This window comes from Protopterus annectens, chromosome 17.part0 (genome assembly GCF_019279795.1).
Source record: "Protopterus annectens isolate FY-2018-M chromosome 17.part0, PAN1.0, whole genome shotgun sequence".
Taxonomy (NCBI): Eukaryota; Metazoa; Chordata; order Ceratodontiformes; family Protopteridae; genus Protopterus; species Protopterus annectens.
This window is the reverse complement of record NC_056751.1, coordinates 577719104-577736608: the sequence shown is the minus strand read 5'-3', so window position 1 is coordinate 577736608 and position 17505 is coordinate 577719104. Positions and strand designations below refer to the sequence as shown.

The 17505-nt window shown below is 37.4% G+C and overlaps 1 protein-coding gene across 6 annotated transcripts in view; it reads right to left on the bottom strand.

Annotated features, from left to right (window-relative positions):
* The window catches only part of TNNT1 (troponin T1, slow skeletal type), a 392580-nt gene that overhangs the window by 81807 nt on the left and 293268 nt on the right, over positions 1–17505 (bottom strand). For all 6 annotated transcript variants that reach the window (XM_044059733.1, XM_044059735.1, XM_044059737.1 and 3 more), the window contains one exon: positions 8315–8392. In XM_044059733.1, coding sequence (XP_043915668.1) covers positions 8315–8392 — 78 coding nt within the window. The remainder of the gene's footprint in view (positions 1–8314; positions 8393–17505) is intronic.

The window sequence follows — 17505 nt, the reverse complement described above, 5'->3', positions numbered from 1 at the left end:
TTGATAGCCTAGTAATCTCCTATGATCCTATGGTCCTATAATCACATAAAAATGTAATCCCCTTATTTAAATAATTGGACAATAATCATGTGATTAAAAATGCCCTATAGGCTCCTACCATTAATTAAACAAATCAATACAACTTAATGGTATTTAAAGGAACTTGCAATGAAAATACAAATCCAAAACTGGAATTACTGTCTAAAAAATAATTATTGTAAAATAATAAACTGTTGTTTACAAATGGTTAAAAATGACTGGTACTGTTAATATATATTGGAAAGGATGCATTTATTATGCCCTTAAAATAGTATAAAAACATTAAAAATTCATCATAGTGTGAATAACTAAGAAAAAACTGTACAAGTTACTATCCCTGTACTAATTTATTACCCATTAAGAGCTTTTTGTTTGAATATAGGCACAACCAAAATCATATTATTTATACGAGGGGGTATTATGGCATTGAACCAGAGCTGTCAGTGGACCTCTCAAAATGCAGTTCTAGTTTCCCATGCTCCTCCCCTGGGATTTTGTGGTATGGTCTCCAATATACCAAAATTAAATTGACAAAAATTAGTACAAGTGATGGAATTTTTAAATAATGCACTATTAGTGTTATGCTTATCCATATCATAACAACTTTCATATATTATTTTTGAAGAGCTCTCTCTGTTTTACCAACATAAAATGCTGGGTGTGATATACATTTTGCTAAATATATCACACACTATTGTAATTCACATATTTCAGTAATATTTTATGTCAATTGATGTTTTCTAACTGAATCTCCTTTTCTTCTAAAATATATAATCATTGACAACATCTGCCACATTTCCTAGTACCTCTCAAAGGGTGTTTTAATGAACAATTGTTACGTCGACCATGTCTTTCCTGAATGTCTTTAAAATTATCTAAGGTTTTATACATAAAAGAGGGTGATTCCCCAAACAAACTGTATTATGTGTCATTGGTTCTAAATATTGTCCACTGTTGATGGACCACGTTCTTAACTTTTTCAATACCTTTACTGTAAGGAAGGACCAAGGCTCTCTCAAATTTGTTCTGATTTACTAATCTCATTCTAAGTACCATATCATTATCAGTATTTTGTTTTCAAATTCCATCAAGACTTACCCCTAACAAAAGCTTATACCTTTCTCCCCATCTGTTAATAACTTCCATCTTGATTTTTCATACTAGGGATTAGGGATGAATCTTCGCCCTAAACATGTCTTCCAGAATAGCTGCCTCATTAATAAATCTATATTTGTTAGATGTCATATATGCTATCTGATAAACTGACCTCTCATTAGACTTTTCTTGTAATGGGGGGATGGTAACTATCATAATGCAAATATACATTTGAAAAGGTTGGATTCCTGTATATACAGGATTCGAAACAATCCTTAAATAAGGGGATTACATTTTTATGTAATGTTCTGATGAAGTCCAATTTTGTATTAGGTTGAAAGTGCATGTTTGGGACTGCACCATGCTTAACTATACTTGCCTATCTGTTTGTTAATAAACTTGTTATTTTAACACATAGGTTTACGGATTTGTTTGCCACAGATGCACCTGTGGATCAATTTTTATTGGTGGAATATACAGTGAAGTGACACCAACTTGAAAGAGTTCCTGATTGTTGGTTATCAGTTGTTTTTTAACTCTTTTTACCAGTCCTTTGGCTTGTGTTGTAGTCTGGAATTTAGACTGGTCAGTGGAGGTGTTACCGTAGAAAATGAGAAACTGAGTGATCCTATTTCCAGTTTCTTAGACTTACGGTTTAGTGGCAGAGTGGTTTCACAGCTCATTGGAAACAGTTCCAATGCTCTAGGTGAATTAACCAAGTAATTAGAGTTACTAACACTATTAACTCAATTGTTACAGTCGCATCTGAAGAATGTTATTTCCCAACCTAACCCACTGACAAGAACCAGTGAATTGGCTACATATGGTTAGAAAAACCACTCTGGGGGTAACCGTGAATGAAATGTTGAATCAGCTTCTTTACTGGTTGGGGACAGTGTGATGAATGCATTTTGTCATGGGGACATTCTTAGAGTGGATTACAATAATGGGTTACATTGAATGAAAACTTTGTTTAATTTCAATGACTGGTTAACCAAACCATGTATGCTGTTTTGATCAGGTCCCCACAACAATATCAATTATGGACAAACTGTTGAGAGCAATATTTTACTTCTGTAGAAAAAACTTCTGAAAATTAAAAGGTTGCAACATGACAATACTTTTTTTTAAGAATGTATACACAATAGGAGGGCTCCAAAAGGACTCAGGTACAATACATTTCCAAATTGAGCAGACAAGGAACTTTTTAATGAATTAGTTTCACTGTTAATAGATAGGGACTTGAATTATTAGAGGTTCTGATAAAACACAATGAACAGTCGATAAAGAATTTAACACAAGAAGCTAATAGACTGCACGATTTTATACAACAGGATTTACTGTTTTCATTGTATAAAAGAAAATATGATTATATTTTTTGTAATATTGATAAACAGGTAAAAAGATTAAAGAAAAAAAGAAAGAAAAAGAAATTGGAAAAGCATGCACAGGAATATGACAAACGTAGCCTACCAACCCACTAATTTTAAAGTTCATGAATTCTGTAGTAAGAATAAGTACGTAAACAGGGTAGGACAGCATTCCACATCCATAGAAGATATTCCCAATGTTTTTATTGAATATACAGCCAACAGGGATTTTAATTCTATTAGGACTCTGGTATGTGTTGAAGGATATAATACCAGGTACTCACCGGACTGTTTAGAATATTCATCACTCAGGAGGTATAAGAGTGGGCTTCTCCAACCACAGTGGGACGGGGGAGCCCCTTGACAAACTTCCTTGGACTATTACATACACATGAGTACAATGAATCAAAATATGAATGTACAAGCAAAACCGAAAGGCAGGAGGGGAAAGTGAGTGGTATTTCTTTTAAATGAAATAGGAAATAGAATAAAATCCGAATATGGAGGGATTTTGCTATCATTTAAACATTTTAAGATTTTTAACTGTAGTTCAATTAAAATTGATTTAAGCCATTTCAGTCTTTTTTACAAAAGGTTTTATATTCATTCCAAGTAAATCTATGGACTTGGTGGATACTTTAATGGAATTAAAAGTTTTTAGTAGGAAATTAAATTTAGCAGTCCAGTTCAATGGACAGGAAACTGTTACTGATAATTCCATTAAAAAGAAAAGTATTTACAACCCTCTGGCACACCCCATAGTACAAGCCTTTGAGAAAGCCTGTGAGACAAATATTCAAAAACATTTTTCAAAATCCAATTACAAGGGGTTACAGAACCTTGACATTAAAGAAAGAGAGATATTAGACAACCTCACAGCTAACAAAGATATTAGGATCATGAAAACGGATAGGGGGGTGAGTTGTAATTGCTGATACTATTGACTATATGGGACCAGTATTTGAATTACTACAAGATGGTGATAAATATATTATGGTATCATGGAAAGAAATAAATATTGCCTATAGGAAAATAGACCTATACTTAGAAGATTGTTATTTGCAATGACATATAACTAAGACTTTTTGGTTAATGAGTCTCCATTTATACCCTTGATATTTGGTATACCAAAGGTTCATAAAGGTGTATATAAACCCCATTATGATTAATAGTGTCAGCATGAGGTTCCAACACTTACCAATTGGGGGTTTACATAGATAAAGCATTAAAGTCATTTTTACAACAAATCACTCATATCTTAAGAGACTCATGGGATTTCTTGACTTGGATTACCAAAGATATTTGGAATGATATTTTTTATTTTTTAACTATTTATGTAATTGATTTGTTTTCCTGTATCAGTAGAAATGAAGGTTTGGAACTGTTTAGTGATTCTTTAAATGAAGCAAAGTCATTAAGTGACTTTGACACTTATTTTGTAGTAAACTAGGTGGACCTGGTTTTATCAAACAACTTTATCTAGCATGAAGGATAAACCTATAAAGAATTAAAGGGCATAGCAATGAGCTGTCCCTGTGCCCCTTGTTGTGCAAATTTAGTAATGTGGGCATGGAAGGTTAAGTATTTATTTTCTTCAAAATTTTATTCCAGTTCTAAATTATGCCTAAGTTTCTTGGATGATATTTTTTATTATTTGGAATGGCTCTGTTACAGAAATATCAGAATTCATGGATTTTATTAATAATACCACCATTTTTTTAAAGTTTACCTACTAACACCATTTTGAATACATAAATAATTGCATAAATTTGCATTATGATAGTTACCATCCATCCATTACAACAACAATCCAATGAGGGGTCAGTTTATCAAGATAACATGTATGACATTTAACAAATATAGATTTATTAATGAGGCAGCTATTCTGGAAGACATCTTTAGGGTGAAGGGTTATACTCCATTCCTAGTGAGAAAAATCAAGATGGAGGTTATTAACAGATGGAGAGAAAGGTATAAACTTTTGTTAGGGGTAGGTCTTGATGGAATTCGAAAGCAAAATACTGATAATAGTATAGTAAGTGGAACGGGATTATTAAATCAGAACAAATTTGAGAGAGCCTTGGTCCTTCCTTACAGTAAAGGTATTGAAAAAGTTAAGAATGTGGTCTGGCAAAAACTGGACCATATTTAGAGCCAATGACATTATACAGGTTGTTTGGGCAATCACCCTATTTTATGTATAAGACCTTAGATAATGTCGGGAAAGACATGGTTGACATAACAATGGTTCATTACAATACCATTTGGGAGGTACTAGGAAATGTGGTAGAAGTGGTCACTGAAGATATATTTTAGAAGAAAATGAGATTCAGTTAGAAAACCTCAACCAACATAAAATATTACTCAAATATGGGAATTGTAACAGTAAGGGTGCGATGTAGTTAGCAAAATGTAAATCATGCCCAACATTTTATGTTGGTAAAACAGAGAGATTTCTTCAAAAAATAATATATGAACATTGTTACGATATGGATAAGAACAACACTAATAGTGCATTATTTAAACATTCTATCACTTGTACTAATTTTAGGCAATTTAGTTCTGGTATATTGGTGACCATACCATGAAATCCCAGGGAGGAGCTTGGGAAACTAGAATTGAATTTCGAGCGGTCCATTGGCAACTCCAGTTGAATGTCACAATACCCCCTGGTATAAATGGTGTGATTCTGGTTGTATCCATACTCAAACAAAAAGCTTTTAATGAGTAATAGAACAGAATAGTAACATTGTACAGTTTTTTCTTATTTATTCACACTATGATAAATTTTTTAACGCTTTTATATTAATTTTGAGGTCATAATAAACGTATCCTTTCCAATATATATTAACAGTACCTGTTTTTTTTTTTTTTTTTGCAATTTGTAAACAACAGTTTATCATTTTGATTATAATTTTTAGACAGCAATTCCAGTTTTGAATTTGTATTTTCAATGCATGTTCCTTTAAATACCATTAAGGTGTATTTATTGGTTTAATTAATAGTAGGATTCTATGGTAAGAGCCTATAGGGCATTTTTTTAAGCACATGATCATTGTTCAATTATTTAAATAAGGGGATTAAATTTTTACATAATGTTCTGATGAAGTCCAATTTTGTATTAGGACAAAAGCGCACATATGGGACTGTATTGTGCTTAACTATGTTTGCTTATCTGTTAATACACTTTTTATTTTAATCCATCACTTTATGAATTTGTTTGCCACAGTTGCATCTGTGGATCAATTTATATTGGTGGAATATACAGCAAGGTGACACCAACTTGGAAGAGATCTTGATTGTTGGCTATCAGTTTTCATGAGAATCTACATGTACTCTTCTTGCAGCAGGTTGTTTCCCTGTACCTATCTGTCAATATAGTAATTTGCACAGCTTTTGTGCTTCAGAAGTAATGGGAAATTCCTTATTACAGTAAGCCTCCAGAGTTGCAACCTCTTCTTATATGTTATGTTTGACTGATTCTCATACTAGCAATATAGAGAAAATATGAAAAGTCTAGTGAAAAAAGAAAGAAAGGTTCATCTAGTGTTTTACAAGAGACGTGGCCAGCCTTGAGAGTTGCTCTTTGCCTTCTACATATTTTTTTCTATTAGCTACTGAGCATGTCTTAAAATATGTAGGTGCCATCTGGCATCCGTTCAATGACTTTGCATGTCATGTCATGTCCATGTGTATGTCAAAGCTATTATTGCTTAGTTGCTGCTGTTTATTGCACCAGCAACTCATGCATTTGAGGATAGCCTAACCATAACTTGAGTCCATACCTCTCAACTGTCCTTGATTTTCAGGGATGCCACTGATTTTGACTCAAATTTTAGCCCTGTCCCTCTTAATCCTCCTAAAAATAGTGACTTTTGGGGAAAAGGTGTTGAATAACGGTTTACTATCACATAGTTGAATCCACTGTGTTTGAGTGTTAAGATGTCCAACTAACATGTTCGGAAATCAGAACACTGAACACAAAAAATGTTGAAGTAAACATTTCAGGAAAGTCGAAAGTCGAAAATGTCAACTTTACTGAAATGCTCCCTTCTGCTCAACATTAAAAAACACTTTTTTGCAGGGGGCAAGCCCCCCTGCACCCCACACACCCCCTACTTATATATACAAGCTCCAGGATTGCACTACAGTGAGGGAAAGGATACATTTCCCGATCCCCACTATAGTGCAATCTGCACCACAATGTCAAACCTTGCAACAGCGAATGCTCGCTATTGTAAGGTTCAACATTGTGGCAATCGCATTTACGGTTTTGCTAAATAAATTTTGCACATATGTCGATTGTACAAAGTGTGATCGACTATGTGATAGTAAGCCGTTGAATAACAATTAATAAATAATGACAATAATTAGAGTTACAGACTTCTTTTAATTTAGAGAATGTATATATATATATATATATATATATATATATATATATATATATATATATATATATGAACTCGCATTCTCTTATTCTGTCAATATCTCAAGTTAATAATACTAAGCCCATCCTCCAATGCCCAGGTCCTCCAGTACCTGTGCTGCAAGACAACCTGTGTTTGCCTTGCACCTGTGCTGCAAAACAACCTGTGTTTGCCTTGCACCTGTGCTGCAAGACAACCTGTGTTTGCCTTGCACCTGTGCTGCAAGACAACGTGCGTTTGCCTTGCACATGTGCTGCAAGACAACCTGGGTTTGCTTGCACCTGTGCTGCAAGACAACCTGGGTTTGCTTGCACCTGTGCTGCAAGACAACCTGGTTTTGCCTTCGACCTGTGCTACAACACAACCTGTGTTTGCCTTCGACCTGTGCTGCAAGACAACTTGGGATTGCTTGCACCTGTGCTACAAGACAAACTGTGTTGACTCCTTGCATTGTAAAACTAGTTGGAAATGTGTGAATTAGTCACTGTAACTTTCTTATAAAGTGTATAAAATAATGACTTGTAGTATCTAAAGACCGAACATAACTTTTATACCATGATAGAAGATTATGTAAGAAGGTCAGCTCTACCATATCAATTGCCTCTTGTAAAACTGATGCACTGTATTGTTGCAGGAGCCTTCCAATTATTGTCCCTCCTCCCCAATTTCAGCTTAAACAATATTCCTGACTCACTGTCCGCCCCCAGTATATCAAGTCTACAGCATCTTGCATGGAATGTAATAAAGCAATGCCAAATACATTAATGGAACAGGCCCTTAGTAAATACGCTTGTTAAGATCTTGTCCTGGTTTAACTGAGTATAATGAAAACATTGTTAGATTCAGAAAGCAAATCTTTTAATATAATTTATGATGACTAACAGGAAATGAGATGATATCTATCTCTGTTTTCTTTAGATTCCAGCAACACTGCTCACCTTTGCAGCCTGGCCCAGTTGCAACTTGAAATGTAACATAGTTCGTTCCATACATGAATAGTTTCAGCTTAATCTTTAATGAGTGTTAGCTGATGCTTAACAGTGAATTGTTAACATCCTTCCCTGCAGTCCATCTGGCTGCAAAAAGAGAGGCAGTTTTGGGTGGCATCTGTCACTGATCTCAGGGAAGACTACAACACAGCAGATCCAGTAAAAACAGTAGCATAACAATCAATCAGCCAAACAACAAATAGCAAGTGCCAACAAAAGCAAAAACAACCAAAAGGAGTTATTTTCTTTATGTGAGAACTTAGTTTTCTAAAGTTTCCAGCAGTGTCACAAACCATGTTTGTTAGTTTAAAATTATAATGCATCTTTATGCTAGCTGTACATTGGTACTAGTTCATGCTCAACTCATTCCTGTCGATAACTGCAAATAGCTTACAGCCAGCCTGTTTTGTCGGTCCCTCTCCTTTTCAGCACGGACCCTCTGCTGCTCTGCTCTCTCTGCCCTGCGGTTCTCCTGGAAATACATAAGCAGCAGTAAAGAAATCAGTGATACCCCAGACAACACCATCAAGATTTTAAAGACAAAGGGCAGAACAGAAGAAAACAAGGTGGGGGATAGCAATAACTTTGAAAATATTGCCTTTTTTTACTTACCTGAGATTTCTTGACTGAAGCAAACACATTTATCAGTCATTTCTGGAAGAGGTTTAGGGCATGATTACAGAAGGAGCAAAACGTGAAAGCAGTATGGAGAAAATAACTAACAGGCAGTTCAACAGTAATGATGAAAATGAATGCACAAATTTTACAAAAATTATTTTGGGGTAACATACTCTAAAGAAGTATGTAAAGTATAGTATGGAACTATGAAATGGATGGAAATCTGAAATAAGATAAAACACTTCATGGTGTGTCAGTAATGCAACTGAAGTGATATATCATTCTGAGTTAGTTACATCACTAACACTGTAATTCTCTAGTTCAGCTTGAAGAAACAGCAGTCTTGAAAACTTTCTGATAAGAGGTGTAACCCTTAAATGAAATGACAGACATGTTTTACACTGGAGAATGGGCTACTGCATTGCAAGTCACTAAGTGGAGCTTAAGCCTAGAGGATTAACGTTATTCAGCTGCTTACAAGCTTTATCCTTCAGCCGTGAGTTTGAGTCTGTTTTGACCTCTTCTTAAAAAGTGTCAGTATGAGTAAGTCATTTAACCAAATGCTGCACCTTAGTCACTCCTGAAAAGGACAACTTTTGACTAGTGGGCTTACATGGTTAACAAAATATTAAATTGAACAACAAATACAAATTCAAACACTAGAGCTGTACCTACAGAAAAAAAAAACTGTTTAGTATTTATCATTTGTTAACCAGGTAAGTGGGCTATACCAGGTACCCTTTTCAACTGTGACCAGTGCTTACAGTGGCAAAGATAAAGGCAACACATATATATGGACAGTTTTAGAGTAGTAAAGCAGTGCTGAGAGAAGACCTATGCAGACACAGGGAGAACATGCAAAATCCAAACAATGACTGGAATAGAAGTCAGGACTGAACGTTGGAGCTGAGAGATAGAGACAATGCAACTGAGCCACTGTGCTGTCTTCCAATAAGTTCTTCTGACTGTAGTCAGTCAGTACCAGTTGGCCTTATAAACTCTCTGTAAACATAAAGTTTTATTTGGTACAATAAATTAAGTTAAGGTAATCGCATTGAGCAGTTGTGCACACAAGAGCCATATGCAGTAGATTTTAATGTTGATAGCATGCTGCCTTTGCTCTTAGCCTTTTGTACTACTTTACAAAGTACATTTAATGTTGATAGCATGCTACCTTTACTCTTAGCCTTTTGTAATACTTTACACAGTACATTTAATGTTGATAGCATGCTGCCTTTGCTCTTAGCCTTTTGTATTACTTTACACGGTACATTTAATGTTGATAGCATGCTGCCTTTACTCTTAGCTTTTTGTACTACTTTACAAAGTACATTTAATGTTGATAGCATGCTGCCTTTACTCTTAGCCTTTTGTACTACTTTACACGGTACATTTAATGTTGATAGCATGCTGCCTTTGCTCTTAGCCTTTTGCACTACTTTACACGGTACATTTAATGTTGATAGCATGCTGCCTTTACTCTTAGCCTTTTGTACTACTTTACAAAGTACATTTAATGTTGATAGCATGCTGCCTTTGATCTTAGCCTTTTGTATTACTTTACACGGTACATTTAATGTTGATAGCATGCTGCCTTTGCTCATAGCCTTTTGTACTACTTTACATGGTACATTTAATGTTGATAGCATGCTGCCTTTACTCTTAGCCTTTTGTATTACTTTACACGGTACATTTAATGTTGATAGCATGCTGCCTTTGCTCATAGCCTTTTGTACTACTTTACATGGTACATTTAATGTTGATAGCATGCTGCCTTTGCTCTTAACCTTTTTTACTACTTTACATGGTACATTTAAGGTTGATAGCATGCTGCCTTTGATCTTAGCCTTTTGTACTACTTTACACGGTACATTTAATGTTGATAGCATGCTGCCTTTGCTCTTAGCCTTTTGTATTACTTTACACGGTACATTTAATGTTGATAGCATGCTGCCTTTGCTCTTAGCCTTTTGTACTACTTTACACGGTACATTTAATGTTGATAGCATGTTGCCTTTACTCTTAGCCTTTTGCACTACTTTACACGGTACATTTAATGTTGATAGCATGCTGCCTTTGATCTTAGCCTTTTGTACTACTTTACACGGTACATTTAATGTTGATGGAATGCTACCTTTACTCTTAGCCTTTTGTACTACTTTACACGGTACATTTAATGTTGATAGCATGCTGCCTTTACTCTTAGCCTTTTGTACTACTTTACAAAGTACATTTAATGTTGATAGCATGCTGCCTTTGCTCGTAGCCTTTTGTACTACTTTACACGGTACATTTAATGTTGATAGCATGCTGCCTTTGATCTTAGCCTTTTGTACTACTTTACACGGTACATTTAATGTTGATAGCATGCTGCCTTTGATCTTAGCCTTTTGTACTACTTTACACGGTACATTTAATGTTGATAGCATGCTGCCTTTGCTCTTAGCCTTTTGTACTACTTTACACGGTACATTTAATGTTGATAGCATGCTGCCTTTGATCTTAGCCTTTTGTACTACTTTACACGGTACATTTAATGTTGATAGCATGCTGCCTTTGCTCTTAGCCTTTTGTACTACTTTACACGGTACATTTAATGTTGATAGCATGCTGCCTTTGCTCGTAGCCTTTTGTACTACTTTACACGGTACATTTAATGTTGATAGCATGCTGCCTTTACTCTTAGCATTTTGTACTACTTTACACAGTACATTTAATGTTGATAGCATGCTGCCTTTGCTCTTAGCATTTTGCACTACTTTACACGGTACATTTAATGTTGATAGCATGCTGCCTTTGATCTTAGCCTTTTGTACTACTTTACACGGTACATTTAATGTTGATAGCATGCTGCCTTTGCTCTTAGCCTTTTGTACTACTTTACACGGTACATTTAATGTTGATAGCATGCTGCCTTTGCTCTTAGCCTTTTGTACTACTTTACAAAGTACATTTAATGTTGATAGCATGCTGCCTTTACTCTTAGCCTTTTGTACTACTTTACACGGTACATTTAATGTTGATAGCATGCTGCCTTTGCTCTTAGCCTTTTGTACTACTTTACACGGTACATTTAATGTTGATAGCATGCTGCCTTTACTCTTAGCCTTTTGTACTACTTTACACAGTACATTTAATGTTGATAGCATGCTACCTTTACTCTTAGCCTTTTGCACTACTTTACACGGTACATTTAATGTTGATAGCATGCTGCCTTTGATCTTAGCATTTTGTACTACTTTACACGGTACATTTAATGTTGATAGCATGCTGCCTTTACTCTTAGCCTTTTGTACTACTTTACACGGTACATTTAATGTTGATAGCATGCTGCCTTTGCTCTTAGCCTTTTGTACTACTTTACACGGTACATTTAATGTTGATAGCATGCTGCCTTTACTCTTAGCCTTTTGTACTACTTTACACGGTACATTTAATGTTGATAGCATGCTGCCTTTACTCTTAGCCTTTTGTACTACTTTACATGGTACATTTAATGTTGATAGCATGCTGCCTTTACTCTTAGCCTTTTGTACTACTTTACACGGTACATTTAATGTTGATAGCATGCTGCCTTTACTCTTAGCCTTTTGCACTACTTTACACAGTACATTTAATGTTGATAGCATGCTGCCTTTACTCTTAGCCTTTTGTACTAGTTTACACGGTACATTTAATGTTGATAGCATGCTGCCTTTAATCTTAGCCTTTTGTACTACTTTACACGGTACATTTAATGTTGATAGCATGCTGCCTTTACTCTTAGCCTTTTGCACTACTTTACACGGTACATTTAATGTTGATAGCATGCTGCCTTTGCTCTTAGCCTTTTGTACTACTTTACAAAGTACATTTAATGTTGATAGCATGCTGCCTTTACTCTTAGCCTTTTGTACTACTTTACACGGTACATTTAATGTTGATAGCATGCTGCCTTTACTCTTAGCCTTTTGTACTACTTTACACGGTACATTTAATGTTGATAGCATGCTGCCTTTACTCTTAGCATTTTGTACTACTTTACACGGTACATTTAATGTTGATAGCATGCTGCCTTTACTCTTAGCCTTTTGTACTACTTTACACGGTACATTTAATGTTGATAGCATGCTGCCTTTGCTCTTAGCTTTTTGTACTACTTTACACAGTACATTTAATGTTGATAGCATGCTACCTTTACTCTTAGCCTTTTGCACTACTTTACACGGTACATTTAATGTTGATAGCATGCTGCCTTTACTCTTAGCCTTTTGTACTACTTTACACAGTACATTTAATGTTGATAGCATGCTACCTTTACTCTTAGCCTTTTGCACTACTTTACACGGTACATTTAATGTTGATAGCATGCTGCCTTTGATCTTAGCATTTTGTACTACTTTACACGGTACATTTAATGTTGATAGCATGCTGCCTTTACTCTTAGCCTTTTGTACTACTTTACACGGTACATTTAATGTTGATAGCATGCTGCCTTTGCTCTTAGCCTTTTGTACTACTTTACACGGTACATTTAATGTTGATAGCATGCTGCCTTTGCTCTTAGCCTTTTGTACTACTTTACACGGTACATTTAATGTTGATAGCATGCTGCCTTTACTCTTAGCCTTTTGCACTACTTTACACGGTACATTTAATGTTGATAGCATGCTGCCTTTACTCTTAGCCTTTTGTACTAGTTTACACGGTACATTTAATGTTGATAGCATGCTGCCTTTAATCTTAGCCTTTTGTACTACTTTACACGGTACATTTAATGTTGATAGCATGCTGCCTTTACTCTTAGCCTTTTGTACTACTTTACATGGTACATTTAATGTTGATAGCATGCTGCCTTTACTCTTAGCTTTTTGTACTACTTTACACGGTACATTTAATATTGATAGCATGCTACCTTTACTCTTAGCCTTTTGTACTACTTTACAAAGTACATTTAATGTTGATAGCATGCTGCCTTTACTCTTAGCCTTTTGTACTACTTTACACAGTACATTTAATGTTGATAGCATGCTGCCTTTGCTCTTAGCCTTTTGCACTACTTCTAATTTTGTATTTTTTTACCTGTACAGATGCTCATTTCACAGCTGTTGGCATTGTTAAGATGCAAGAACTGGTACCAAAGAGCTAGGTATTCTCATAGCACAGAAACAACAGTGAAGCCCTATGTGAAGACATAGAGATGATCCTGTGCTTATAATGGTCACTGATCAAACTCAGTCACTGCTGTAGTATTATTGAAAACAAAACTGGAAACATTTATTCTGCCAAAATATAATTGCTTAAATAAGCTGAGTTTAAACATTCCCCAGGATTCATGAAGCTTGCGCCAGGTGCAGGCGTAACGTCGGCATTCCAACACCAAATATGGCCGGCGAGCGATCCAGGTATGAGCTGTTCCTTCATGTACTACCTGCGTACGCTATGCCCGCACAGCTCCCGGGCCTTGTATACTAATTAACCCATGTGCAGCAGTGTAACATGCAAATGAATGTATGTATTGATGCAGGAAGTGGTACAGGCATAGTGTAAGCATGAAGAAATGTAAACCGTAAAAAATGGTTTACATTTTTGCAAACATAAAATTGGAGCCATGACAGCCGACCAAACACATGCGTTATATTGTTAATATCTGCCATTGGCTAAATATATAGCCATTAGCATAAAAAAAACATGTACAAAATATAAAATTAACATTTAATATTTATATTCACACTATTGTGAAGTGGAAGCACAGGGCAGCGGCGCCCAAACGGGATTGCAAGGAAAATAGAAAAATATAGAATAAAACTGTAATGTAACACTTAACATGATTTCCCCATAATAGTGAATGGCAGGCATGCTACACTACACCATGGCGCAAGGGTTGCTAAGGGGCTGTGACAGTGTTATGCGTGGTAGCTAGGAATTAGTAGGCAATGCCATGCAAATGAGAGGAGTAATAGTGAATCACAGATTCCCCACTGGTGTAAGGATACACCTCACAGCGTAGCATTATAACACCAAGGTGTGCCCTTGACATCAAGAGAGGGGTGTGTCACCTTTGCTGTAAGCACATTGGAGCATTGCTAATCTGGTTTGCACGTAGCTAAGCAAAGCTGCAGGATAGAGGTGTGTTGAACTGGCTATAGCTTTGCTTAGCTGAGAGTACACAAGGTAACTGAGTATGCATGTGAACGGAGATGAAAACGCGCTTAAACCCATTTGCATGGAGTGCACCAGAGCTGAAACAGGAAGGATATAGGAAAGAAATAAGGAAATGCTGCATCAGGGAAATTGAAGTACAAATGTCTAATTAGCACCTAGGAACCTACAGTGGACCATTGACAACAGCTAACAAGTCTGCAAGCAGTTACCTGCAGAACAGGAAAGGGGAGGGGCTGTACTGCAAAGAAAGCAGTAAAGTGTCACAGCAGAACAAAGTGGATTTGCAGTATATCAGCTACAAGACACATTTTGCAATACATGACTGGGTAGGGAAAGTACAAAACAAGAAAGACGGCAGGTGGATGCATGCCTGATAATGGGAGGGTTCCAGGTTTAAAAGTTAATTAAAGGGCAACAGATTAATCAAGGCAGGCAAGCATAACTCCACACTAAAGGCACCACACTTGCAGTACTCACTGTAAAACCCATAATTAAGATACCATGTAGCTGGAATTGCTAATACACACCCAATGGCATCAGCAGCATCCATAGCAAAATAGTATAAAGTGTGAAAGCACCTCACACGCACTTGTGTATTCTCATACACTCTGCACCATTGGTGTATACAGATGGGGAACTTTTAGTATGTACATGTTAGGGGCTGCCATAGCTTTGATCCACCAGCATGTGTTGGAGACTGAAGATGGTGTGGAGGATGATGCACACAACTACCTCAGGCACCAGAGGAGGAGAAGAGTGTACAGACCAAGGGTAACCTACCAGGGGCTACATGATCTGGAGATAGTAGAGCATTACAGGGTGGACAGGGATACCCTACAGCAACTTGTGGAGCTGTACCGGCCACACCTCAGAGCCAGAACAAACAGAGGGGAACCCATCCCAGTGGATATGAAGGTATGTGCAAGCCTGAGAATACTAGCTACAGGTACCTTTCAAAGGCCATCTGGGGATATCATGGGGATCTCACAGGCATCAGCATTCAGGGTACTTCACCAGTTCCTGGATGCCATGTTACCACATGCCAATGAGCACATATACTTCCCCCGAATGCAAGAGGAGTTGGCCAGCAATATGCATCTCTTCCACCGTGTGGCAGAATACCCGGAGGTACTGGGTGCAATAGACTGCATGCACATACACATCAAGTCACCACCTGGTGAGCAGGGTAGGTGCTACACAAACCACAAGGGATACCCCTCCATCAACTGCCAGGTCATGTGCAATGCCCAGGGCATTATCATGGATGTGTGTGCTAGCAGCCCTGGAAGCTATCACAACTCTCACATCTGGCATGCCTCACAGCTGTATCAGGTATTTGCCAGGGGGGATATCCCATATGGCCACCTGGTGGGGGATGCTGGCTATGCCCTGGAACTGTGGATGATGACTCCCATCAGAAATGCACACACACCCATGCAGGAACGCCATAATGAGGCACACACACAAACCAGAATCATCATAGAGCATGTGTTTGGGATGCTTAAATCACAGTTCTGTTGCTTGGACATATCTGGTGGAGCCTTGCAGTACTCTCCAGGCACGTGTGCCCACATCTTCTTAGTATGTGCCATGCTACACAATATGATCCTGTGGAAACAGCTGCAGCAGGGACAGAATGGTGAAGGCCCTCACAGCCCACCACCATTGCCAAGGGCCCCACAGGCACAGAGGTACTCAGACCATGAGCACCCTGAGCCAGCCCCAGTAGGCAGATGGAGGCGTGCCCAGTATGCCCATGCCTTGGCAAGGAGGGAACGTATAGCACACACAATGACAGTGTAGGCACCTAGGGACTGACACCTTTCTCCACCTGCACACACAGTAAAAATGGATGGCACACACACAAGACTACCTGTAAATTGTCATGTATAGGCAGTCTACTGTGTGCATCCAACATAGGCAGCCCTCAGCTATTGCACATACAACTGCTATTGGCACAAGGTAAGTTAACATCTGAACAGTAAATTAAGCTATCAGCATGTGCTGATAATGTATGTATAGGTTCATAGGTAGGTACTTGGCTAACTGCCTGAGGGCATTCATAAGCCTAGCCAAAATGTGTCAGCTTTTGCCACCCCATTGATTCATTAACTGTCCCTCTGTGGAGCAGAGCCAATGGCGGGATCCATGGGGTGTATCTACTGTTCCCCATCCACTCATCAAGGTTTCTCTTGACGAGTGTTAGTGAGGGGCTCTGTATACTGTAATTAGGGATGTTTTTCCAAAGTATGGGGAGTTTCTGTGATAGGAATCCATCCCTCCAGCATCTTCCAGTTATTGTTGTGGCAAGGTTCAGCTCACTACAGCGTGTGGCTCACTGTGACATGAATTCCCATATGTGGAGTATATCCATTAAGCCTGAGTTTGACATGGCTTTGTTGGCCAGCAGAGATCATCTCTGAGTAAACGAAATGCCATTGAGTAAAGTAGGAGTTTATTCAGTCTGGCTGCATAGGACATATGCTTGAGGCCAGTAATCCTCTTAGCAAGGTACATTTGTGGACCTTCCAGCTGTTGGATGTGTCTTCTGAGGTACATCCCAAATGGGTTATTATTACTCTATGATAGTACTGATGAGTGATGAGTAAAGGGGTACTATAACCTCAGTATGTCTAGATGCAAACCCTTTAGTAATCAGATGGCCTGCATAGAAGAATTTCCTAACTACTTTGGAGATATGATTGTCAAAGGAGAAATCACTATCTACCTTAGTCCCCAGATACCCTATTACCTCATCTGTATTAAAGTGGCTGCCACTTATGTGTTAATATGTAGGTGTTTAATATTCCAGAATGGAATGAC